At 50.5% G+C, this 24,550-nt stretch overlaps 2 protein-coding genes across 9 annotated transcripts; one reads left to right on the forward strand and one right to left on the reverse strand.

The window, feature by feature from the left end:
• Window positions 1-51: 51 nt before the first annotated feature.
• Window positions 52-16,376, reverse strand: trak2 (trafficking protein, kinesin binding 2). Of its 6 annotated transcripts, none has more exons than XM_076015872.1 (17): window positions 16,240-16,376; window positions 13,178-13,324; window positions 12,052-12,237; window positions 9,720-9,779; window positions 9,087-9,163; window positions 8,888-9,004; window positions 8,555-8,785; window positions 8,083-8,161; window positions 7,852-7,982; window positions 7,679-7,753; window positions 7,187-7,500; window positions 5,011-5,151; window positions 4,630-4,931; window positions 3,459-3,965; window positions 3,240-3,339; window positions 1,755-2,483; window positions 52-1,724 (listed from the first exon to the last, which is right to left on the reverse strand). In XM_076015872.1, exons 2-17 carry the CDS (start codon window positions 13,233-13,235, stop codon window positions 1,598-1,600), a joined length of 3,234 nt encoding a protein of 1,077 aa, XP_075871987.1. In that variant the 5' UTR covers window positions 13,236-13,324; window positions 16,240-16,376; the 3' UTR covers window positions 52-1,597. The 6 variants fall into 6 exon arrangements, with proteins under 6 accessions (XP_075871987.1, XP_075872004.1, XP_075871979.1 ...); XM_076015889.1 differs by having other exon boundaries at window positions 52-2,483; window positions 7,187-7,266; window positions 7,363-7,500; window positions 16,240-16,375; XM_076015864.1 differs by having other exon boundaries at window positions 52-2,483.
• Window positions 16,377-16,440: 64 nt separating this feature from the next.
• On the forward strand, window positions 16,441-24,477 carry stradb (STE20 related adaptor beta). 3 transcript variants are annotated; one of them, XM_076016051.1, is made up of 12 exons: window positions 16,442-16,645; window positions 17,051-17,280; window positions 17,819-17,899; window positions 18,344-18,467; window positions 18,567-18,688; window positions 18,794-18,902; window positions 18,998-19,121; window positions 19,856-20,027; window positions 20,112-20,216; window positions 21,127-21,383; window positions 21,468-21,510; window positions 22,432-24,477. In XM_076016051.1, the coding sequence occupies exons 2-12, from the start codon at window positions 17,269-17,271 to the stop codon at window positions 22,582-22,584; spliced, it is 1,302 nt and encodes a 433-aa protein (XP_075872166.1). In that variant the 5' UTR covers window positions 16,442-16,645; window positions 17,051-17,268; the 3' UTR covers window positions 22,585-24,477. The 3 variants fall into 3 exon arrangements, with proteins under 3 accessions (XP_075872174.1, XP_075872166.1, XP_075872183.1); XM_076016059.1 differs by lacking the exon at window positions 17,819-17,899 and having other exon boundaries at window positions 16,441-16,645; XM_076016068.1 differs by lacking the exons at window positions 16,442-16,645; window positions 17,051-17,280 and adding an exon at window positions 17,418-17,483.
• Window positions 24,478-24,550: the final 73 nt, after the last annotated feature.

The raw sequence follows: 24,550 nt of genomic DNA on the forward strand, positions 1-24,550 counted from the left end.
AATTGAGTAATAATAATAACAATAAAAAACACTGATGGATGAGTCACTCTCTTTGTTTCCACTGCTTTATTTTAAAAAAGAGGCAACAGAGTAAATAGCCTTAAATAGTTTACAAAGGACCATGAGGGGGCAATATGTTACAGGTTTGGGGGGGGAGGGGTCAACCTTAAATTTGATGTATCCGAACGGTGTGAATGTCCCTCCTCCCCCCTGATTCCTTCACACACAAACATCAAAACCGATTAAAGCACAAAGTAGAACACAAGTGAGTGAGTCAGTGTGCTGTCCTTGTCTGAAGTGAAGCTCCCACGCGGGTCCCTTCTGTGCTGTTGAACAAACAAGCTCCACGTATATTAAAATGTTAGATATTATGAACACAGGCACGCGTAGCACGAAATTTATCCCGTTAATGTGTTAAAATCTATATGTGTATATATCTATACTTCAAGTGGCGGGAAAAAGTCGCCAAAAGAACAGATTCAATGTTAAAAAAAAATAAATAAAAGTGCGTCAGCTGAGCAGGCGGGGCCTTGTCGGCATGACGGGTTCAAAGGTCACAGGGCAGGTGGACTCTCAAGCTTCTTTGCCTTTCCCCCCCACCCCCACCCCTCCGGTGGCAGAAGAGCAAACTGCAACGCTAAAACAGACTCGGTACGATGTGCTAATTCCCTCCGATCAGACGGAACCCTGAACGTCCCACAGGCGCAGAGACCTGTACGGTTGGTGACGGCAAATAATAATAATAATAATAATAATAATAATAATAATAATAATAATAGTAATATTACCCTCCAAAATGGTGAAATGTATTTTTACTGAACCCCGAACGCCACCTCCACTTGCCACCAGCGTGCAACCAATATGAGCGAGTGTGGCTTCTGAACAGCGCCGGTGTCCACTTTAAGGCTTCTATAGCGCTAAAAACAAAATAGGCCCAGATGTCTGGGGGGGGAAGAGTCTGTGTGTGTGGGGGGGGGGAGGCTTGGACGGTCACCTGATGCAGGAAGTGGAGTTAAAAAAACGAGCACAAGGAGATGAGGAGGAGAGCTCGAGACGCTGAGCCTCTAGCCAGTCATCCGCTCATGCATTCCCTTATTTTCTAGCAGTTTGCCGACTGTTTTTTTTTTAATTCTTTTCTTTTTTTTTCTTTTTTTTTTTTTACAGACCTAAAGCTTTTCCGAACTACAAAGAAAAAGAAAAACAATAAAGCCCTTCAAAGTGACCCTGGATGCTCAGCCTCAACCTTTGACTTTTCACTCAATTCTCACTTCACTTTCCTTGATCAACTTTCAAACTCTCTCTTCTCGCAGCACGACACCTTCTTCTTCGTAGCGACATTTTCCGGCCCACATCTGAACAAACTTTCTTCACTTGCGTGTCCTCCTTCACTTCCTCCTCCTCCTCCTACCTGCAGCTGAGCACCCAGAGCCTCATGGGAAACACCTTAAACATGATACAGGAGAACAGAACTTCAGCCTTTTAGTTTAGTTTTTTTGTGCTTTAAAAACTCTGTCAGACAGGGGGAGGAGGGCTGGGGGGGGGGGGTTTGTTCTGGCCATTATCTTCAGGGGGGTAAAGTTTCATCCTCCTCCTCCCATCAGCGTTTGGTTGAGCCGGACGGCAAGCCGGAGGCGGGCTGGCGCCGCCGCTCCCCGAGGTCGCCCCACGGTGGCGGCGGGAGGGCGAGGGAGGTGGGGTGAGGAGGGGGAGGAGCGGCGAGGGAGGTGGGGTGAGGAGGGGGAGGAGCGGCGAAGGGGTGCGCCACCGACCTCGCCGCCGCCCGGCCGCCGATCATGGCGGGCAGGCTCTGGTTGCGACGCAGGCCGTCCAGCAGGCTGCCCCCGCTGGCCGACAGCAGGGTGGCGGAGGAGGGGTGGGGGTCCGGGCGCCGCGTTGGGGGCGGAGCCTCACCGCCACCGTGCAGCACCTTGGCGAAGCCGAGGCGCCGCAGCCTCTCCACCAGGCCCACGGCGCCGGCCGACTCGGCCCGGGCTCTGCCGGGGGCCAGGTTGGCGGCGAGGGCGGGGGTGGCGTCCCGGGAGGAGGAGGGGCTGGGCAGATCTGGGTGCGGCGCCCGACCCAGGTTCAGCCCGTAGACGTCCTGCAGGAAGAGCTCGGCCGGCCGAGACGCCAGGAAGTTGTCGGCGGCAGCGGGGTGGTGGTGGTGGTGCTGGTGGTGCTGGTGGGGGGGGGGGGCCGGGGAGGGCGAGGGGGAGGGCGACTGGGAGGGCGAGTTGGGGGGAGTGCACGGCAGGAGGAGGAGTGGTGGCTTGGGGGCGGTGGGCGGGGCTGGGCGAGCAGGCGGGGCCTGGGCGGCCGAGATGCCTCGCTCCAGCACCAGCTTGGCCAGCAGGAGGGGGGGCCGGGCCAGGGGCCGGGGGGGGAAGGAGTCCAGGCCCAGGTTCAGCCGGCAGGGGGTGACGGGCGTGCTGGGACCCGCCCGCAGGGAGCTGGGCGTGTTGGCTGGCAGGGACGAGCGAGAGCTGAGCAGGAGAGAGAGAGAGAGAGAGGCGGCAGAGGTCAGAGGTCAGAGGTCAGCGGTGGTGGTCGTGCTATTGCATTTCATCTGGCTCAGGCGTGGCCTGGTAAACTTTCCAATACGGACCCACTTGAAGAAATGATATTAATAGTCAGTAAGCCATGACAGCTGCATTTCATCCATTTTTTCAATAAAGAGCTGAAACACTGTGGGGCTTCAAAGACAGTGACTTGCTGCTGCTGCTCCGCTACCCCCCCCCCCCCCCTCTCTGTCACATCTCGAAACTCACTGTGGCCCCACCAGTCTAAAAGTTGGCCCACCGCTGCTCTAGCTCAGAAGTCCTGCAGCAGACAGGTGCAGGTTAATACCTCACATGCATCCTGTCATTCACCACATCTGCATCATAACCTGCACAGCAACAAACAGAACGTATCCACACGGCCTGCTGTCTCCCAGCCAAACCTTTCCTCCGCTTCTCCTGTTATTTAACTGCTGTAGAACCGAATGAGGTCAAACCTGTGCGTGACGAGTGTTCTTCCTTTTCTTTCAAACATGTATAAAGGACCTGCACCAAAATGATCCGTGTGCTTTTCTGCAGAACATCTCACCATCTGTTCAACCTGCACCTTCAAGCTGGAATCAAATGCGCAAGACCTCATTGATCGCTTGGACTTTTTCCCATCACAGGGGTTAACACACCACCACCACCACCCCCCCTTCCCCCTGCCCCTCCCCCCTTCCCCAGCGGAAGGGCACCCACCTGGGGGTCACCTGAGTGACGTCGCTGGGGTGCAGGATGCGGCAGGTGGTGAAGGTGTAGGTGGAGGAGGTGGAGCTCTGGCACTTGCCCGGGTGTGGCGCTGCGAGCGAGGGGGGGACGGACACAGAGGGTCAAAGGTCAGAGGTCACATGCAAAAAAAAATTAAAATAGAAAAATAAATAACAATAATTTGAGCATCTGGATGAAGGCGTCGCTCACCTGAAGATGTTGTGGTTGCCAAGGTGGTGGAGGTGGAGGTGGAGGTGGAGGTGGTGGTGGTGGTGGTGGTGGTGTTGGTGGAGGTGGTGAGAGCCTGTGATTGGTCCTGGCTGGGGCTGGAGTTCTCCGCCAGGAGGGAGGGGGTTGATGGAGTGGGAGGAGGAGGGGGAGGGGGAGGAGCGGGCGAGAACCGCTTCCTGTCCCGCCTCTCGTCGGGCGTGGACGATACCCGCACCTTGAAGGTGATCCCGCCCTCCTCCTCTTCCCGTTGGTCCTCCTTCTCCTCCTCCTTCTCGTCTTTCCCACGCTCGGCGGCACCCTTCTCCAGCACGCCTCCCCCTCCCTCCTCCTCCTCTTCCTGGTCGTCCTCCTCCATGTCGGACAGGCGGTAGACGGCGTCCTGCGGCAGCGGGCAGAAGCCCTTGGTGACCACGCCCGGGTGGGGGTCCAGGATGGTGGCCAGGTGCGGCTTGGCCAACTGCTGCCAGTGGTGGAGAGTCAGGGAGCCTGGAGGGAGAACAAAGAGTGGGTTTCCAAAAAAAAAAAAGCTAAAGAGCTCCATAATGTTACATGTTTTTTGAGAATGTGATTAAATGATTGATTGACTGAATGTATTCATTATTCAAATTATCGTCATTTCAAAGCACAGAAACACAAACAATGAAGGAAGTTTTAAATCAAGCGACCGTACAATCTGTCTTTGACTAAACAGGCTGAGGCAGAAGCTAAATGCTTATATAGAGTTTGATTCCGGGTCTGGGGCCTTTCTGTGTCTGTGTCTGCGTGGGTTCTCTCCGGGTTCTCTCCGGGTTCTCCGGCTTCCTCCCACACTCCAAAAACATGCATGTGAGGTCAACTGAACAATCTAAATTGTCCGTAGGTGTGCATGTGAGTGTGAATGGTTGTCTGTGTCTATGTGGTGATGAACTGGCCACTTGTCCAGGGTGTCACCCTGCCTTCACCCTAAGACAGCTGGGATAGGCTCCAGCAGACCCCCGTGACCCTGAGCTCGGGAAGAAGCGGGTATGGAAAATGGGTGGATGGGTTATGTGTTTTTGCTTCTGTAGATTAAGATGTTGCACTGCATCAGGAAAAATTCTCAATCAAAAAGCTCAATTAAAAGTGCAGAAAACGAGGAGGCCGGGTGGAGTGGGGAGGAGGCTCCGCCCACCTTCCATGGGCTTGACGATCTGCAGCTTCTCCGGCAGGAAGGTCTTGAATGCAGAGGAGGAGGAGCAGGAGGCAAAGGAGAGCTCCGACAGGTTGGAGAAGGAGGAGAAGGAGGCGGCGCTGCCCGTTGGCGAGCCGCACCCGCCGTCGTCGTCAGCCAGCGCCTGCAGCTTCCGCTCGCGCTCCGCCTGGAAGAACTGCCGCTCGCACAGGAAGTTCTGCCGCCGCAGCGTCAGGCGGTGGAGGGCCCGGGTCAGGTCGTTGCCCCCCGGCGAGCCGGGCCGGCCCAGTCGCACCTCCTCCCTGGAAAAAAGACGCTTTAGCGAGGAGGCTGAGGAGGTGGGGGGGAGGAGAATGCCGAGTCTCTCTCTCTCTCTCGTACCCTTGGGCCGACTGGAAGGGCTGCGCCGTCATCACCAGCGAGCTCTGGCCCGAGCCCGGGATGGCGGGCGTGGCCGCTGCCGCACGAGACGCCGAGGCGTTGATGGAGCGAACCGTCTGGAAAACTTTCTTCTGGGACGATCTGGAGTTGAGGGGGTTGACAAAATTTCAAAACTTCTCCGTGACTTTTCCACGACCTTTTTCATGATATTTCCATGACCTTACCACAACCAATCAATGCAGAATTTTCATACTTAAAGGTCCAGTGTGTAATATTTGGCCTGATTCAAGATTTTTATACTGGTAAAAGCTTAACATACTGCCCATAAATAAAGGTGTATAGTTGCAGTACAATAAAAGTAATTTGGTTACCCATAGAACAGTTCTTCTAAATATATACATACAAGACAAAAACATACATACAGCAATAAGGGTCTTGTTCCGAATCGGAAAGACACAAGACATTTTCTCTCCTATTCTTAGTCGATGTTGTACTCCCTCGACCCATCAGATATTAGGAATGTGATACAGAAGTGGGAACGTGATGTGGATGGGCAATTTATTGAAGATGACTGGCTGGAAGCAAAAGCCTCTGTCAAAAACACATTGGTATGCAACCCAATGAGAGAAACTCAATGTAAGATTCTGCATAGATCCCACACAACACCATTCATCCTTAACAAGATGGATAACCAGGTCTCTCCCTTCTGTGTTAAATGCAATTCATCAGTTGGGACATACATTCACTATTTCTGGGAATGCCGTATGATTAAGAGATTTTGGAACAATGTTGCCCAGGAGCTGAGTGAAACTTTCTCTCTCAGAGTCAAAAAGGATCCTGGCCTCTTCATACTGGGCTTGCCCGCCCTCAAAGAAGTTATCTCTGAGTAGATTCAATTTTAAACTTTGTGACAGGCTCCTGTTTCTGGCCAGAAGATGCATTCTGGGACGGTGGATTAGTGACAAACCCCCAACAGTCACACAGTGCTACCAAGAAACGTTTAAAGTTCTGCCCTTAGAAAGACTCCCTGCACGAATGAAGGGGGATGAGCGTCTATTTGAGAGAGCATGGTCGGCCTACCTAAGATATTTACCTCCACCCCTCCGCAGCAAATGTTTACTGCAGTGATGGGTACATTTACAAAATTGTTTTTCTCATCTCCAATTGAATCTGTCTTCCATCAACACCTTACACCCTGATACTGCCTTGTGTTCTGGTACTGTTCTTTCACTTATTTACTTGTTTATTTTTTCTTCTCTACCTCCATCATACAGGATGACTGACGTAACTAAGTGGAGTGTGTGTGTATGTACATGTGTATTGGTGACTACAGAGGGCACGTGTTGTTATGTTGTTTGTCTGTTCTGTTATGATAAAAACTAATAAAATCTATTTTAAATATATATTTAAAAAAAAAAACGGGTCTTGTTCCAAGTTAGCTGCCATCTTGCACCGCCATATTTCTACGGAAGCCTGGTGTGGACAAACCAGCGAGTCACCTGACAGCACGTTTCGTATTTAGAGTGAATGATCGCGTCCTCAAATAAACCAACAAAGAAGAAGGTGGACGAGGCATCCAAGTTTGTGCGCGCAGGCCACTGTAGCTGACTGGCAAACTCGGGGGAGGGAGGGTGGGTGAAAGAGCGCTGCAATCTAAAATGTAACCACTTGATGTCACCGTTTCCTCTCAGAATCTCCAAATATTACACACTTCACCTTGAAAAGACATGTGAACCGTTGTCAATTACCTTATGGAAGAAATAGTTGTTAAAAATATTCAAAATACAGACAAAGCATTTGCGTTGGTCTAAATAAAGTTAAGTGCAGGTGAAACCTGTCGTTGGTGCGTTGGGGTAAACTACATAGGCGGAGCTAGTTGGCAAGGCTAATTCTATTTACAGAGCATTGCATTGTTGGAGACAAAGGAGGCAGGGGCGGGGCATAGTCTACGTTAGAGTAGAACAAATAAATGTGCTAGTTTGTAAAATTCGGTCAAAGTTTGGTCAAATTTCAGGACTTTACCAAAACTTTTAGTGAATTCACAAAATTCCACGACTCTTCCAGGGTTCCCCCGACCGTGGAAACCCTGTCAGAAGGTCAGGAGACGTTTTTCAAAGCGGCCGAGAAAAAGCCTTTCAATCATTCATAAAAAAACGAGACGTGCAACTGGGCCGACCTTTGGTCCTGGAAGGCCGACTCCTCCTCCACGCTCAGCTCTCGCCTCATGGTGCCCTCGATCTCCGCCGCCAGGGAGTCCTGAGCGCAAAAAATATTAAACAGAGGGAGAGTTAGAAGGGGGCTGTGGTGGGCAGCGTGAGCCCCGCCCAGATAATTCCTGGCTCGGCCTCTCACCATGGGGTAGAGGCCGTAGGAGAGGTGCCGGCGCTGGCCAGCAGAGGGCGTGCTCTTGTTGCGCAGCTCCCTGATCTCCTCCTGCGACTCCTGGAGCATCTCCACGCACTCTACGTTCCGGTCGGCCAGCTCGTTCAGCTGCAGCGCACACACACACACACACACACACACACACACACACACACACACACACACACACACACACACGTACATCAGTCAGTAACTGTTATCAACCTGTGTGTGTGTGTGTGTGTGTGTGTGTGTGTATGTGTGTGTGTGTGTGTGTGTGTGTGCGTGCGTGCGAGCGTGCACGTACCTCTGCCGTGAGCTGCCTCTGAGCGTCCTTGGAGGCCTGCAGGTGGATCCTCAGCTCCTCCTTCTCCAGGGCCAGCTGTGGGGGACAGACAGCGTTTAACATGCCATTCCCCTTCCCGCCCCCAGGGGGTAGGCGGCAGACCGAAAGCACAATCGGGGAGCGGCCGACCTCACCTCCTTGACCCGGTGCTGCAGCTCGACGATCTGGGAGAGCAGCTGGGCGATCTCCTCCTGGTGCCGCAGCAGCTCCTCGTTCTTCTGCGACAGCTCGTCTGACAGCGACACCATCTGGCTGTTGGACTCTCCTGCAGGGGCGAGAGCGAGCGGGCCATATCAAAAACTCCCTTCTTCTCCTCCTCCTGTGTGTTTAACTGTGCGTGTGTGTGTGTGTGTGTTTGCACTCACGCAGCTCCTTGACGCAGTCGCTCACCAGCTGCTGCTCCTTCTCCTCGTAGCTGATGGTGTCGCTCTTCAGCTGACGCGCCTGCGGAGGAAATTTTCACCATTTAAACCAGGGGTGGGAAAACTAAGGCCCGGTAGAAATATGCGGCCCGTTAAACTTATTAATCTGGTCCGTTGAACTTGAAGAAATTCTATTAATAGTAAGTAAGCCATGAAATAGCTGTATGTCATCCTTTTCAATAGACCTTGAAGCACATGCCATCGTCATATCCTATGATATATTTTATTTTCTCCTATGAGGTGGATCACCAAAACACTCCATCCATCTGCTGCTGCTCCGGCCCCTCTGTCACATTTCAGAACCCATCGTGGCCCCACTAGTCATAAAGTTTGTCCAACCCTGATAGGAACCTTCAACTTCCTACTTCCTGTTTCCTCCCCGACCACTTCCTCTCCTCTGTCTCGCTTCTCGTACCTCAGACCTGAGCGTCAGGTTCTCCTCCTCCAGATCCTGCAGCTTGCTCCGCATCACCTCCAGCTGGCTGAGCGCGGCGGCAGCGGTGGCGGCGGCGCCCCCCAGGGACGGGTGCTGGTGCTGCAGCAGCGGCGTGGTGGCGCTTGAGTCCGTCTCGCTCTCCTCGGTGACGCTGGCCACCATCCGCAGCAGCTCGTCCTTCTTGCCGAGCTCGTGCTGCAGCTGGTGCACCTGCGGATGGCGACGACGAGCGCGTTTTGAGAAAATAAATGGTTCAAACTAACTAGCGGGTCGAGGCTAACCAGGCTAACCCGGCTGGCCAGGCTCACTGACCTGGTCCAGGGCCTGTGCCAGCTGCTCCTCCAGGGCCTCGTTGCGCTCCTGCAGCAGGTGGTTCCTCTGCAGGAGGGACTGGCCGATCCGGGCAGCCAGCTCCAGGTCTCGGTCCCGCTGTTCAGAGTCAGTCAAGTCGGCCATTCAGATTATAGGGGGTGCGGGGGGGGAGTTTAGAGAGAGAAAAAAAAAAACTTACCTCGACCAGAAGCTGCGTGACCACCTCCATGTCGTTGTAGGTCTTGGTCATCTGCTCCACGCGGTCGGCGCTGAGGACTGGAAGTGGGGGAGGAAGGGGGAGAGGAATTTTCACTTTCACATTGACTGGAGCAGACACAGTGAGTCCATGCAAAAACACAATAAGCGTGATGAGAGTACTGTCTTTTTGCAAATACGCAAAAAGGCAATAACAAAAACAACTATGAAGCAAAAAAAAAAACTAGAAATAATTCCAAACTATTACATACACAAGCACAAGTCTGCAGCGTTGCACTTTTAAACGCTACACAACAGTGTCCAGACCACAAGCAGCACTCAGCCTCGTCAACCTTGGCCACCTTTTAATCATCAGCATCCCATTAACATCAATGGGGGAAATGAAAGTGAAAAAAGCCGCTGCCAGTGGTCTGAATGCCCGGATACCAAACACATACACGCACACACACGATAGCAGCTCTACGCTAGTGCAAAAAAAATCTCCTGTCGGCATGCTACAGACTACTGCAGCTAGGATTGAAGATGTTGCAGAGCAGCAGCAGCAGCAGCAGCAGCAGCAGAGGAAAAAGGCAGCAAGTAGCAGGTGGGCGGAGCCAAGTGAAGAGGAAAAAGATACCTTTGGAGAAGCTCTGGGAGCCAGATTGGGAATAAGAGGTGGGCTCCAAAGCCAGATACGCTAGTGAGAGAAGTGGGGAGACAGAAGAAGGAGGAGGAGGAGGAGGAGAAGAAGAAGAAGAAGAAAGAGTTAGAGAGGAAGAGGAAGGAGGAGAGCTGAAGCGTTGGAGAGAATCGTCGTCACGTGGAGGGAAACATTAGTTTGTCCGAGAGTCGGAGGTTCTACACGGCGGCGGCTAACTCTGCCTCAGGACCTGAGTGGGCGTGGCCAAGGCGGCGCAGCTCAGCTCTGCCCCCACACCTGCGAGGAGACAAGGGGAGCGTCTCTGATCACCGGGTGCAAAGAAGACGCGAACGCGGCGGAGCGAGCAGTGTCCTCCGCTAATCCGAGGCCCACGGTCAAAAATAACCTCGGGTGGAGGGCGGGGCAGGGGCGGGGCTTGTGACGTCTAATGTCAGCGTGCACGCGAGTCCGAGCGCGTTTTCCCGCCCCCCTCGATACAATACGCGGCGTGTTGCGTAGCACCTGCAGCGTCACATCATCGCACACAGGTTCATAGAAAGAAAGGAAAGAGGCAAAATACGCCGTGCACAGTCACAATCACACACTCGCTTTTCTGGTTGAACTGAAAACTCAGTTTTCAGCTGCACTGACTGCGAAAGTTGTCGGCACGCACGTGACGAAGCTCGTTGGTTGCGTGAAGTCGGAAATCGGATCCCTTCCTCAAAATCTGTCAGCGGCGAATCGCTGCAGCTGAATCTCAGAAAACAAAGAAAAAAATCTAACGAGACTTGAGATTAGAAACACCAAGTAAAATGTTAAGGTCTGAAAACATGCAGTTGACAGCTGCATATTTCACTGATTTCTGTTTAATTGTGTTTGCGTACTCAATCTGAAATGAAAATGTTCCAAATATGTGTGTATAATATGCAAGGCAGCCAGTGATCATGGTGTCTCTAACGCCACGATTGATTGTGAATGTAACAGTCGCAGGGGGAGAGGAGGTTCACCAGAAGCCTTTCAATCATTCATATTAATACACAGTGAAAGAAGAATACTGACGCCGTTTGTGCTTCATTATCCTCCTAAAAATAAACAGCCATTGTATGGAACACCATGCATGCACCATTCCAGACGCATTCCGTGCGTGTGACCGCTGCTTCCATTGCGAGTGCGGGGCCACACGCGCTGCAGATGCATCAGCCTCTATTTATAGGCGGGGTTCAAGTTCAGCGCAGCACAAGTGGAGCACACATTTTCCTCCGAGCCGGAACCTGGAAACCCAAAGCCTTCTTCCCCTCCCCCACCGCCACCCGACGCCTCCTCCCTCCCGCACGTGCAGGGACGCAAACAAACGTACGAGCGACGAGGGAGAAGCGGAGGAAGCTGCAGGTCAAACAACTGTTGCATGCTGGGACTTTTTTTTTTTTAAACTAAATAAATCACTAAATGACTGCTGAGCCTCACAGGGAGCTCATTCAGAGCAGCTCCTCCCCCCCACCTTTCTGCATGACCTTGCAGTCATGAGAGGAGCAGAAGACAGACCCACCCGGCCCCCCGCCCCCCACCGGGACCTCCAGGGATTGGTCCTCCTATTTCCCCGCTCACCTTCCACCGTGAAGCCGCCGTCAGCCTCCTCGCCGCGGACGGCCGGCATGTTTCCCTCCGGCTCAGCCCGTCCACTCTGTGACTTTGGTGTCTAACACTCCTCCCTCCCTCATCCCTCTCTCCCTCCCTCCCTCATCGTTATCATCGTCGTCTTCCCCGGTCCCGTGATCTGGCTGGATTACTTGGATTCCTCTGCCTCACTGTCACCCCGCGCACACACTCCCTCTCTCTCTCTCTCTGTCCAGCTATCTTCCTCTAACACACACACACACACACACACACTTTACTATTTACTACCTCAAATTCTTTAATGATTCTCCTACTCTCTATGTCCTATTTAATGAACTGATTTGCTGTTGAATGATTGTGCGGCTGAGAAGTTGAATTTCCTTTAAATTAAGTACTCATCTATCTATCTATCTATCTATCTATCTATCTATCTACTCACACACAAACACACTTTACACTGTGCGCCATCGAACAACATCACTGTTAAACCCGTGTGAGTTTAATTGAAGGCGACCTCGGCCGAGCAGCAGCAGAAATCCCTCACGTGGCTAATGCACTCAGCTCGCCATCTGCTCGGCCAATGGCGAGCCGCGCCGCCCGGCCCTTGGCCAATGGCAGGAGAGCGGACCTCGGGAGGTATGGTGCGACGGGGGGGGGTTTGCATGTAAATTAAACAAAATTAGAAGAGGGGTCGGTTGGGGGGGGGGGGACTCACTCATGTAGCGGAAGGTCTCCTCGGCCAGCAGCGGCGAGATGGCGTCGGGGGGGCCAGGGGGGTCGTCAGGTGAGCAGCTGGGCGACACCACCCAGTCCTGGCTGTCCGACAGGTAGACGGAGCCGGCTGAGCCCGAGCCCAGGGAGCCCGAGCCATAGTGCCTGGCGCTGCTGCCCAGACCCTCATCTGGAGGAGGAGGAGGAGGAGGAGGAAGAAGAAGAGGAGGAGGAGGAGGAGGAGGAAAAAAAGACAATCAGGTTCCAGTCTGGGCTTCTCTGCTCGTGCCAGTGGTGTAGAGGTTTGAGGCACCACTGGAGATGGAAAAGAATGTTGTGCAATCAATGTTGCACTTATCTCGTGCACCTTTTATGGCACGTGCACGGTAAGAACGCTGCGGTCAATGAGTGACACGAGGGTGTGCTTTCTGCTTCAGCGGCTATGTGGTTCACTGGGGCAGATGTGGCTAAACCAGGCGTGGACAAACTGCGGCCCGGGGGCCATATGCGGCCTGTCAAGCTTTATAATCCGGCCCGCCGGACTTGAAGAAAGGATATTAATAGTCAGCAAGTCATAAAATAGTAGTGTTTCAACTATTTTGTCAGTGTTTTAAGAGTCATTTCAATAAAGAGCTAAACACCGTGGGACACTGATTTTGTTGTAACTTTGCTTTTGCTCCTTTTCAATTGACACATGGTTTATACATATCCAATTATATATTTTTTGTTCTCATATGAGGTGGGTCATCCTAACATTCCATCCACCTGCTGCTGCACTGGACCCTCTATCAAATTTAAGAACCCACTGTGGCCCCACCAGTCAAAGAGTTTACCCACCCCTGGGTTGAACTCTAGCAACACGAAGCAGAGACTTAAAAGAATAAAACAGACAAACACACACAAGAATGGGCATCTTCTCTAGAAAGGTGTGAGCGTGAGAGTGAGAGTGAGAGTGAGAGAGAGCGAGAGAGCGAGAGAGAGAGAGAGAGAGAGAGAGAGTGAGAGAGTGAGAGTGAGAGTGAGAGTGAGAGAGAGCGAGAGAGCGAGAGAGAGAGAGAGAGAGAGAGAGAGTGAGTGAGCGAGAGTGAGAGAGAGAGAGAGAGTGAGAGCGAGAGAGAGAGCGAGAGTACCCGTCTCAGTGCTGGACTCCTTCTTCTCCACCGCCGCCCGCGGCTTGGACTCGAACATGATCCGTCCTCCCGAAAAAAAGGGCGAAAGGGCGGACTGACGACTCACTCACATCCTGTTGGGGGCGCCGATGGGCAGTGCACCGTTACCTGCGGCAAGGAGGTTGGGGGTGGGAGATACATTAAAACATGTTGTGTACATGTTGAGAGTGTGTTAGTGCCTCCGACCAGTCGTGATGTCACAAAGGGGTCTGCGAAATACCCCCAAGCTGGGGTCGTCGTTGTCGATCCACCTCACAGCCGCCTCGTTTTGGCCTTGTTCGAAATGTGTAAAAGGTCCAACAGGAAGCGGAGTGTTTCTGCGAGCAGCTAGTGCTAGCAAGGGGCTAAATATATTGTATTAAAGCACTGTTTAAATCTGTGAGGCTGCTCACTGAAATAAAAATGCAGATCTTTATGTACTCTGAACTCTTCCTAAAATACAGAATTGCCATACAGTTTGCATTCAATACCGTAATCTACACAGCTGCAGGCAATAACATTGCACAGCCAATACACAACAACTGCATACCGGCTGTGTAGCTTGCATAGAGTATGCTATGAATCAGAATCGGTGGTTCTGTTCCACACATAAAGGACCAAAATTTGACATTAAGTCGTGTGTGATGGCACAGCCAGCATCACTATCCCAAGATGTACTTATTATTTTTATTTGCATTTTCTTTATTTAATTCCTTTGTAAAAAACCCATCAATTCTGCACTTTATTGATTATTGTGTAACATTTCAATACAATTTAAACATTATTTCTAATGTGTGTTGGTAACAAAGCAGTTCAAACTATGTGAACCATATTCTTTTTTGAAACCCTATTTTAAGTTATGATTTCCCACTGCTGGCGAGCCACTGGCCTGTGATGGTCATGGCCCCGACCACTGCTTGCAGGAGGCCTCCTTTATTTTTCTGAATGAAAGTTGGCAACACTACTTCCTATGCTGCTCCCCTTATTTCCACCTTCATTTGGATTCTAAAAAATAAATAAACTTGCCACATCCCTCCAACAGCCCTCTGGGTCTGTTTCAAGGAGGCCTCGAGGAGGGACAGAGCCCCTCCCACATCCTGTTTGCCATGTCAGACAGGAAGGAGGCTGATCTCCCTCCAGCGTCTCTCTTACTGTAAATGCAGCTGTCTGCCGCTGAACGCACACTATTCACTCACATGCATCTGTCTCACTGGAAACATCGGAGTGAAGAACTCCATGCTGCTCAGCAAACCTGAAGGCTAATTCAGTCAGCCCCTGAATGCAACACATCCCATGATGCACTCTGACCACAGTTCCGCAAGAAAAAAAAAGGCTTGGATCATTTTCCACTCTGTGCAACAAATCACTATTGCATGACCGACACTTGCAGCTGGACTTGGCCGGCCGCACTGGTTCTGCGTCCGCTCGAGCAGCATCCCCCCCAGACCCGTCGGCATCGCCGGTCTCGTCCCACATTGTGCAAATCGCGGCGGGTGCGTGCGCCCGCTGGAAAGTGGCTTAACCTCTGGCGACATCCATCCTCTCGCTTACATAACGCGACTGGAGGAGGAGATTACAGCTGTGAGTGCAGCGCTGCAGGACACCGATGAGGCTTCCTGATGTCCCCGCATCCTTGACGTCCGTGCGCATTCAGACACGGGAGTCATCTCTTCCACGAGTGAGTCACCTCCAGCCGGACCGTGTCCCGTGAGTCACCCTGTGATTAATCCTCATGCCCCAGACTGTTTATCATCCCAGGAATCCGTCCGTCAAGAGCAAATAAATGCGCTGCAAATGCGAGTTTAATTATTCGCCCTTTTATGCCTTTGCACCCCCGTAAACTTTATGCTCATGCCACAAGAGGCATAAAACGATAAATGTTGCAACTTGGCAGCCACCTTCCATCGCAGCTCGACCTTTCGGCGGGCGGTCGCGTCCAGCGCAGCAGAAAAGAGGGCGGCGCTGACGCCAATCTGTGCAAGACGGACAAATCAAGGGGACGACACAGTGCTCGCATCAGCTCCCGTCAGCCCTTGTTTGTTTCATATCCCCGTCGACTCTTCCTGATGCCCTGCAACAACTGCAGTAGCAGGACAGATGTTTTTTTCTCTGGTCGACTGAAGCAGCCTGAGCTCTAAACACACGAGGCTGCTAGTTGTAAACCCTTTCCTTCTGTGCTATCTTAACAGTGTCTCCAAAAAAAACAACAACATCCTTGTCCCTTTTTATCTGTGTTCATATTTGACAAGCCTCCCGGAGCCGACGCTGTGTCTTGGGAAATGAAAAGGATGTGGAGCAGGAAGTGAGATTTGTGAGGCTTCTTGCCTTCTTGCTAAGGGGACCCCTTAGCAGGAAGTTGCACGTGCCTCGCAAGAAAAAAAATCTTTTTTTGTTTGTTGTTTATGCAACCACATATGACATCAGCACCGAATCAACACCTTGTAGCGTGGTGGTTTCACTCTTTGTGTTTGGCGTCTTGACCTTAATTCACCCGGAAGTTTAGCTTAAACGCGTTGCAAACGATAAGAATTGGATCATTAACACTGGAATAAAATACAGAAAGAACACAGGTCAATGTACCGGAGTAACCTTACACGGCAAAACTGCGTGTCGACTTGGCACACCGTGATAAGTATCACTAACTGGTACATAGCTGCTATAGGGCTATAAAGATTATTATGGGCAGTGCATCTTATTTTGTTAGCCCATAAACAAAAACATTTAGCAGGCCAGCTAACGTCGCGCGTACCGTTACGTCAGCAACAGCTGTACACGATTGGGCAATGCATGTGTTGTTACATTACATATCGGACCAGCGATTCACTGAACCCATTTATTGAATTGTTATTTTATTGTATTGTCTGTTTAGCAGCTGCGTGTGTCCTTCCGCCAGCGCTGACAGCGAAATAACAGTGTGCAGCGGCGGCTAAACGAGCTCCATCACGAGCTCATCGCGCGAGAACCTAATTTGAATATAAAATTAATACTACAACAACAAAAACAACAACAAAAAAAAAAAAATCTCTTGGAAACGCAACACCTACCCGATGTCAAAGTTGCTCCGCGACATCGGCGGCTGTCAATCTCCCAAAGCAAAACCTCAGACAATGGAGGGCAACGGAGGGAGGGAGAGCGAGGAGAATATGCCCCTGACGTCATCGACGTGCGACGGGGGAATAAGAGGGGGGGGGGGGGGGGGAGAGGAGGCACGATGACGTAGTAATCCCGCGCCGATCATCTGTGTCAAATTAAAAGTCCCTGTCAAAAAACGGCGCTGGCGGAAGCTACCCGCTTTTCGGCTCGTTCCGGACACTTAAAACGCCTAAAGTGTGTAAAAACGCCGCTTTTTCACAAGTGTGAGACTGTGAGCTTTGTGGAATAAACGCCTTTTGAGGATGGCGCCCGTCTGTGCGCGTTTCTAACTTGCTTACGGGCAGCCGTCGAGAGGAGGTAAGCGGCTTGTTTTGTTTTTTTTTATCAGGGAAAAAAAAAACATTAATATGGAAACGTTTCCTGGTGGGAGGTTCCATTATCTCGATCTAGGCACATGCAATTCTTGCACATTTGCAGTAACCCGCCTGTCTGTCGAAATGACTAAGTCACCTTGCTGTTTGTTGTTGTTGTTGTTGTTGTTGTGTCGAGAAGCTTGCGCCGAACGTGTTTTCCGCCCACGTGGATATAAATCGTTTAAACGCAATCGATCAACTTTATTAAACATTACTACCCCAGTAGTAATAAAACATAATCACCGCGGTACAATAGAAAAAATCAATAAGGAATGAGCAGTAAATCAGAGATCGACACACACTTCCTCTCTGCTTTATCCGGCATCTGGTTTTGTTCGTTCACCTCCAGACCGGAAGATGAACCCAGGTGGACCGCAAGGATTTGGATGGATGCTGGCTCTGGCTCTGGCTCTGGCTCTGGCTGATTTGTAGTCTGGAGGTGGGATCGGATTGGGTCTCATATTACAGCGCACCGCACCGCACCGCTCCGCTCTCCCCACCACTGCGGCCGGGGATCGGATGGATGTCTACCAGAGAGTGTGATTGCATCGCCGCCCAGAGGACTCCATGTCTTTCCTGGTAAGAAAAGCTACAGACTGTAGTCACCAATCAGGACGTGCTGCTGCTGCTGCTGCTGCTGCTGCTGCTGCTGCTGCTGCTGATGATGATGATGATGATGATGATGATGATGATGATCATGATGATGATGATGATGATGATCATGATGATGATGATGATGATGATGATGATGATCCGGACTCACTGCCTTTCTCACACATTAGGTTTGTAAAAACGAAAAACAAAACAAAACTGACATCAAGATGTTGCAGGTTATTGAAATCCTCTTTTGCATATGCATACAAATGCTCTCCTCCGGGGCTTCCATCACATGTGTGCAAAAATCCCTGTGCGCCTGCGCACCTACCTCACACATTGATGCAGCCTTCCATCTCGCTCTGGGAGAGTCACTCCGCATCGAGATCTCACACATCCACTGTTCCATATCCACGCTCGCTCCTCCCAGCCTGTTCCCTCACGACTCCTCCCCCCTCCGCTCCTCCCCCGGCAGGCATGTCTCACCTCACCTCTGCTCCCTCCCCCCTTCCTCGTTCACCAGGACTGTTCCTGCATCTCCCACGCTCAGGTCCAGCCCCTGGACATAGAGGAGCGCTACGAGGACACCAGCCACCACTTCCTGGTCAGTAGCCCAGACGCTGTCGGCATGAGGGGGTGGGGGGGTGGAGGGGTTCCCACCCCGTTATCACTCCCCGTCACTCTCCAAGTGTCACCTGTCCCCAAGTGTCCTGGCATTTCTTTTTCTTCTTTTAGCCGCTATAGACAACAAATATCTATATGAAAAACTACAGCATTGGTAAATAAGTGCCAGTCCATGTGGTAAAGTCATTCTTGGCTAAGCTGCTCTGCATTTTGCAAGCTGATCCTCATTTGCGCTGTCCACCCCTCCTCCTCCCACACCGCCTGTCACACACGCACATGTCAGTGACTCCAGACTGCAGGTTTGCAATGCAAAAGAGCTCCAAAAAAAAAAAAACAGCGTTGCTAAGTGACTGTGCACCAAGTGACTGTGTGTGTGTGTGTGTGTGTGTGTGTGTGTGTGTGTGTGTGTGTGTGTGTCCCTCAGAGCTGCGACGGTTCTCAGTACACCCTGCCGGGGGCGACGGCCACCACAGCAGCAGCAGGTGGCGCCAATGACATCACGAGGCTGTCGGCCGAGCCGGCCCACTACCAGCTCCTCTCCGAGCTGGGTGAGTGAGCTATGACCTCCGCGACCTCCCAGGGGCACAGCGGAAGTGGCAGCAGCCAGTCGGCTGACCAAGCACCCCTCTGTTCCTTTTGTGTCGCAGGGAGGGGCTTCAACAACCTGAGCCTGGTGAGCATGGCCCGCCACGCCCCTTCCGGCCAACTGGTGGCGCTCAAGCGGACCAACCTGGACGAGTGCGCGGAGGAGGAGCTGCTGCAGCTGATGGTCAGAGCCGCCCTGACCCCTGACCTCTGACCCCCGCCTCCTCCGTCACTCACTGCTTCTGTGTCAGATCAAACCTTTGCCTGCGTGTCCTGTCTCCGCCCCCAGAACGAGGTTCTGCTGTCGCGGCTCTTCCGCCACGCCAACCTGCTGACCTCGCGCCTGGTCTTCAGCTCCTGCTGCCAGCTGTGGGTGCTGACGCCGCTCATGACCTACGGTCCGTTGTCACCCCGTCCTCCTCCTCCTCCTCTATTCCGAGCCTCTCTTTAGTGAGATTCTAACCTGAGCGGCCTTTTCTTTCTTCCCCTGCAGGCTCGGCCGACGCCCTGCTGAGGGCGCACTTCCCCGACGGCATGAGCGAATCGCTCATCGCCTACCTGCTGCACGGCGTGCTGAAGGCGCTGGAGTACCTGCACCGCATGGGCTACGTTCACAGGTCGGCGCAAGATAAAATAAGAAATGTAAAAAGTCCCCACGCCGACTCTATGCACCTCATTATTAAAGGTCGGGTGTGAAAAAATTTGGCTTGATTTATGATTTTTGTACTGGTAAAAGCTGAACATACTGCCCATAAATACATCAGTAAGAGTGTATACTCGCAGAAACAATAAAAGTAATGTGGTTTTCCAACCCTGAGACCAGTTCTCATATATATATATAAGAATATATATAGAGCAAGAGTCTTGCTCAGGGCTGGGCAAACTTTTTGACTGGTGGGGCCACAATGAGTTCTAAAATTTGACAGAGGGGCCGGAGCAGCAGCAGATGGATGGAGTGTTTTGGTGACCCACCTCATAGGAGAATAAAATATATAATATATCATAGGATATGTAGAAAACATGCGCTTTAATGTCAATTGTAAATTAACAAAAGCGTTACAACATTATGTCTGTCTCTGAAGCTCCATGGTGTTTAGTTCTTCACTGAAATGACTCTTAAAACACTGAAAAATATATTATGACTTAATAACTATTAGTGTAATTTCCTCAGGTACGGAGGGCTGGATTAAAGAGCTAAACGGGCCACATATGGCCCCCATGCCGTAGTTTGCCCATGCCTTGTCTTGCTGTTAGTTAGCTGCCATCTATTTAGTGCCTTAAATAGGCAAGACACTGCCAGGCGGGTTTCCTTTAAGTATCTCTCTCTCTCTCTCTGTGTCTCTGTGCTCAGGGGGGTGAAGGCCAGTCACATCCTGCTGTCGGGCGAGGGCCGGGTCTACCTGTCGGGGCTGCACAGCGTCTACAGCATGATGCGCGACGGCCGGAGGATGAGGGCCGTGTTCGACATGCCGCACCACAGCCCCGCCCTGCTGCCCTGGCTCAGCCCCGAGCTGCTGCGCCAGGTTGGGGCTGAGCCTGGGCCGCTGGATTGCACATTATAATATTATATATCGCTGTTGGTTGACGTTCTGTTTGGTTCCCCTCAGGACCTGCACGGCTACGGCGTGAAGTCGGACATCTACAGCCTGGGCATCGTGGCCTGCGAGCTGGTCAGCGGCAGGGTGCCCTTCCAAGACATGCCCCCCACCCAGGTAGGCCCCGCCCACCACCACCACCACTACCACCACTGACCTCACAGCTGTTTTATTGTAACAAGTAATGAGTTACATGTAACGTTGTTGCGTAATCTAATTGCAAAATTATGACAGTGAATTCCACTACACACAGATATACCTGTCTGTTCTACATATGTACAATCACTGCAAAATAGAGATAGTTGTGATCAGTGACATTACTGAGAAAAAAAATAAAATGTGTAGTTAAATTACAGTTATTTGTGAAATCATTTGTGATTACAAAATCTAATTACATCTGATCATTTTTTATAGAAATTCTGGGTTTTATGTTTGATCATTTTATTTTTGTTTGCTTAGCATGATTTTCCCCATGCATCAGCACTTTCCCCTGCGCTTACTTACCTCCACATCAAAAAGATTGATACTATTCTGATGCTTCTGATTGGTTCTCCTGTCAAGTTTGGTATTGCAGTGCCCCCTACCCCCTTGCCTGCCAAGTTCAATTGTCTCTCCCTGCAGCGCAGTCTGAGCAATTTCAAAGTCGCAGGAAAGACAACAATGTCGATTAAAAAAACACAGTTCCAGTGCTTGAAGTGTAAAAAATATTTTTGCAGATATCTGGAAAGGCTGCAAATATAATTGTGGAATGCAAAGAATGTTTGCCTGAAATTAAGGATGTTGTCAACCTCTAAAATTGTCCAACTTCATAACACGTCGGACATCTCACGTCTGTTTTGAGGTCAAAACAGTTGAGAACATTTCTTCGAAATTTTAAAAAGTTATCCAAATGAAATTTAAATAGTTACATTACTTTGATAAAGTAATTCAGATAGTCGCACGACTATCACATATCCAATACGGTAACTTGCAATTGTAACCACCCACATTTGCAAAGTTACTGCACTTCCCTTCGCTGCCGTCGCAGATGCTGCTGCAGAAGCTGCGCGGCTCCCACTGCTGCCTGCTGGACGTGGCTCCCTTCCCGCTGGGCGAGCTGGGCGGCCTCAAGGTGTCTCGCTCGGGCGTGGACTCGGGCATCGGCGAGAGCGTGGCGGCGGGCAGCCTGACGCACAGCGCCACGGCGCCGCCCACCGACCGGCCCCAGAGCCCCGCCCCCAAGAACCACTCGGCCACGCTGCACAGCCTGGTGCAGCTGTGCCTGCAGCAGCAGCCTGAGCACAGGTAGCCCCACTGTTGCTGTTGCTCATGTATTCATGAGTGTGTATGAATGCGTGATTTTTAATTTTTTTTTTGGGTGCTCCGCAGACCTTCTGCATCCTCGCTGTTGACCCACGCTTTCTTCAAGCAGGTGAGTTTCTCAATGCCGCCCTCACTTCCTATCTACGGAGAATTACTTCCTGTCCATGCTGACTACTTCCGGTCTATTTAGAGCTGCTTTATGTTTGCGTAGAACTATTTCCTATCTATACAGAATTGCTTCCTTTCTATTCAGAACTAGTTTCTGTTTGCGCAGAACTACTTCCTGTCTATGCAGAGCAACTTCCAGGCTGTGTCTCTATTCAGGGTCTGCATCCTTCGAAGCCTGCATTTGAAGGCCAGTTACGTCGAAACACTGCGCAAAGGCCTGTCCCAATTTGACTGCTCTAAATCCGCCCTTCAATTGCGTCCTCCTTTTAGCCCATTCAGAGGATGCACCGATACGATCCTTCGCAGCCTCACATATCCCAGGATGCTTTGCGTGCTGCTGCAAAGCATCCTGGGATCCTGGGAAGTCAGCTGGAATAGCGGCATCTACTGGCAAAGACACAACATAAATTTAAGTATTCAAATTTCACTTAAAATATTACGTTTTTACCGTAGGGTTTTTACTTATTTGAACATCCAAGGTCATGTTGCGAAGGACCCGCCGGCCGCTGGAGGACCCAGCCGACAGAGGGTGCAGACTCACAGCCCTAGTCTATGCAACTACCTCCTGTCTTAACACACAACTACTTCCTGTATGTGCAGAACTACTAGCTCAACTATGCAGAACTACTTGCTGTCTATACAGAATGACTTCCTGTCGAGGCAGAACGACTTCCTGTCTTCCACCCCTGCTGATTTCCATCAGAACGACCCAATCTTCCTTAACCCTCGACGACTTGCATTTTTGCTGGTTGAATGTCGCACCACAACCTTAAAAGAATCAGGCCCTCTACCCCCCGTTTATTTGTTTTGTCGTTTGCCTCACGTTCACCCTCGTGAGTCCCTCTCTCCCCCCCCCTGCCAGGTGAAGCGGCACACCAGAGACTCCTTCCTCAGCCTCATGTACCCAGCGGTGCCCCTGGCCAGCCCCGAGGACCCACCGGTGTCCTGCGCCCCCCTGCCCTCCTGCCACGCCCCCACTCAAACCTCCACAGACACAGTGTGGGACTTCTCCTAACGAGAAGACGACGACGACGACAACAACAGCCAAAATCCTGGCAAACATCAGACAATCAAAGGAAAAAAAGATGAAAAAAAAGAGGCCAAAATTCTACTGTGCTTTTAATTAATTTTTTTTCATCGTGAACTCCAGTCACTGAGCCTTATTTTAGTTTTAGTTTTTTAGATTTTATAAAGATTTTTTTTTGTTATGTTTGTGTACATCCGTTGGAGTTTAAAAACTTGGGCGGCTGATAACGACTGTGAAAGTGCCGGATCAAAGAAGCTGCTCTGATCTTACGGACAGGATCCTTTAATGATGATAATAATAATAATAATTATTATTATTTTAATAATAAATAAGCCGCAGAACACTAATCGGCTGACTAATAATCAAGCACTTCCAAGTAAAAGGCAACTAAGATTTGAAAGGAAAAGTTTCCCCTCCTGAGATGACACTTTAAGTATTTCATTGATAAAGTGAGGAGGGACTCTGAAACATGAAGGACTTTCTTTTTTTCTATGGATGTAATGTGAAGTAAAACCACCAGGGGTGAAGTTAGTCACTCTTGGAGGCCCACTGTGTGACATTTTAAGGCATCTATTAGAATGAAACGGAAATTACATTGTGGGTGATTTTCTTTTAGCTAGATTCAGATGAAATAGCTGTCGTGTTTTCAAGTGCTAATGATAAGTATTTGTATTTACATACATCTACAGCATCTGCAGTAGCCATGGGCTTTGTTGACGTCACAGCTGGTACGAGAAAGACGCTGACAAGAGATCGAGTGACACGTCAGAAAAAACAAGTTACAGTGTTTGCAATACGCTTTTTGACCACTAGATGGTGCCAAAGACCTTGCACGCTGGGCTTTCCGAGCGTGAGCGCATGTGCCAGGGCGAGTTGTTTTATTTGGTTTGTTTGTTTTCCTTTCAAGGTCGTTTGTACTCAGACTGTGAATAGTGAATACTGTGGTACATAGCATGATACTTACTACACACGTGAATTATGTAGTCGTTTGCCAGACCGTGCGAAGGAGACGAGGCGCCGACACTCAGTCGTACTCGTATTTTATAATTTAGTTGTGCCTCTCTCCGCCAATGTGAGCCGTGAACCGTCGTTTTTGTCGTAGGATTTCCTCCGCGCCTCCCGTTGTTCGTGAATGCAGTATCTCAGGAAGGGTTTGGAGGAGAAGTTCTTCCGGCTGACAGCGACACAGATTATTATTATTTATTTATTTTTTTTAACACACTAAAAACTGCAAAATCTTTACAGTGAATCCGTCATCCAAAGTCGTGCGAGCTGATATCCACCGATGAGAATCTGATTATACAGAAAATTATGTTTTAGTTTTTGTTTTGTTTTTCAGACACGATCAAATCATTTTAGGGTTTAAACTTGGTCTTCAAACAGACAGGCTGGATATCAGACGTGTAAATAAATGTGTTACTGTATCGTGAAACCTTGTATGTGTACTTTTATGCACACAGTTCTTATTTACACTCCTTTTGAACGAGTTATCTTATTTTCTGTCTCTCTCGCTCTCGCCGTCGACATAAACAACATTTAAACTGAGCAACCCCAGTAACAGACAGCAGGCGGCGCTCTTTCCTGCCCCAATCAGCCAACACGGTATTTCCACCAAATGTTCTGTGACCACTTATCCACCGTTGCCTTTCTGTTTCAGTGGAACCTGTATTCTGAATATGGTGACCTCCCTGTAAACTGTGACTTAAGTGTACTGTGTGCGAGAGCCGCGGGCCACGCTAACACCGTAGCTGTGTGAGCCTTGTACATGTATATATAAATATAAATGTTTATTAGAAATGCTATTTACAGACATGTATGGAACAGTTTGATTTCCTAAACTTCTGGCTTGCCTTGATTTATTTTATATAAACCTGTGCTGAGGTGGGTGTGTGTGTGTGTGTGTGTGTGTGTGTGTGTGTGTGTGTGTGTGTGTGTGTGTGTGTGTGTGTGTGTG

This window comes from Nelusetta ayraudi, unplaced genomic scaffold (genome assembly GCF_046127955.1).
Source record: "Nelusetta ayraudi isolate G7.1 ecotype Tasmania unplaced genomic scaffold, CSIRO-AGI_Nayr_v1 ptg000006l, whole genome shotgun sequence".
NCBI classification, from domain to species: Eukaryota; Metazoa; Chordata; class Actinopteri; order Tetraodontiformes; family Monacanthidae; genus Nelusetta; species Nelusetta ayraudi.

Coding starts and splice junctions, on each gene's coding strand:
- stradb (XM_076016051.1), top strand. Junction 20,028..20,111: donor GCCCCGAGCTGCTGCGCCAG/GTTGGGGCTGAG, acceptor GGTTCCCCTCAG/GACCTGCACGGCTACGGCGT. Junction 21,511..22,431: donor CCCACGCTTTCTTCAAGCAG/GTGAGTTTCTCA, acceptor CCCCCCTGCCAG/GTGAAGCGGCACACCAGAGA.
- trak2 (XM_076015864.1), bottom strand. CDS start 13,235: ATGTTCGAGTCCAAGCCGCGGGCGGCGGTGGAGAAGAAGGAGTCCAGC. Junction 8,786..8,887: donor TGGCACAGGCCCTGGACCAG/GTCAGTGAGCCT, acceptor CGCCATCCGCAG/GTGCACCAGCTGCAGCACGA. Junction 5,152..7,186: donor TCGGCCTTCCAGGACCAAAG/GTCGGCCCAGTT, acceptor CCTCAACTCCAG/ATCGTCCCAGAAGAAAGTTT.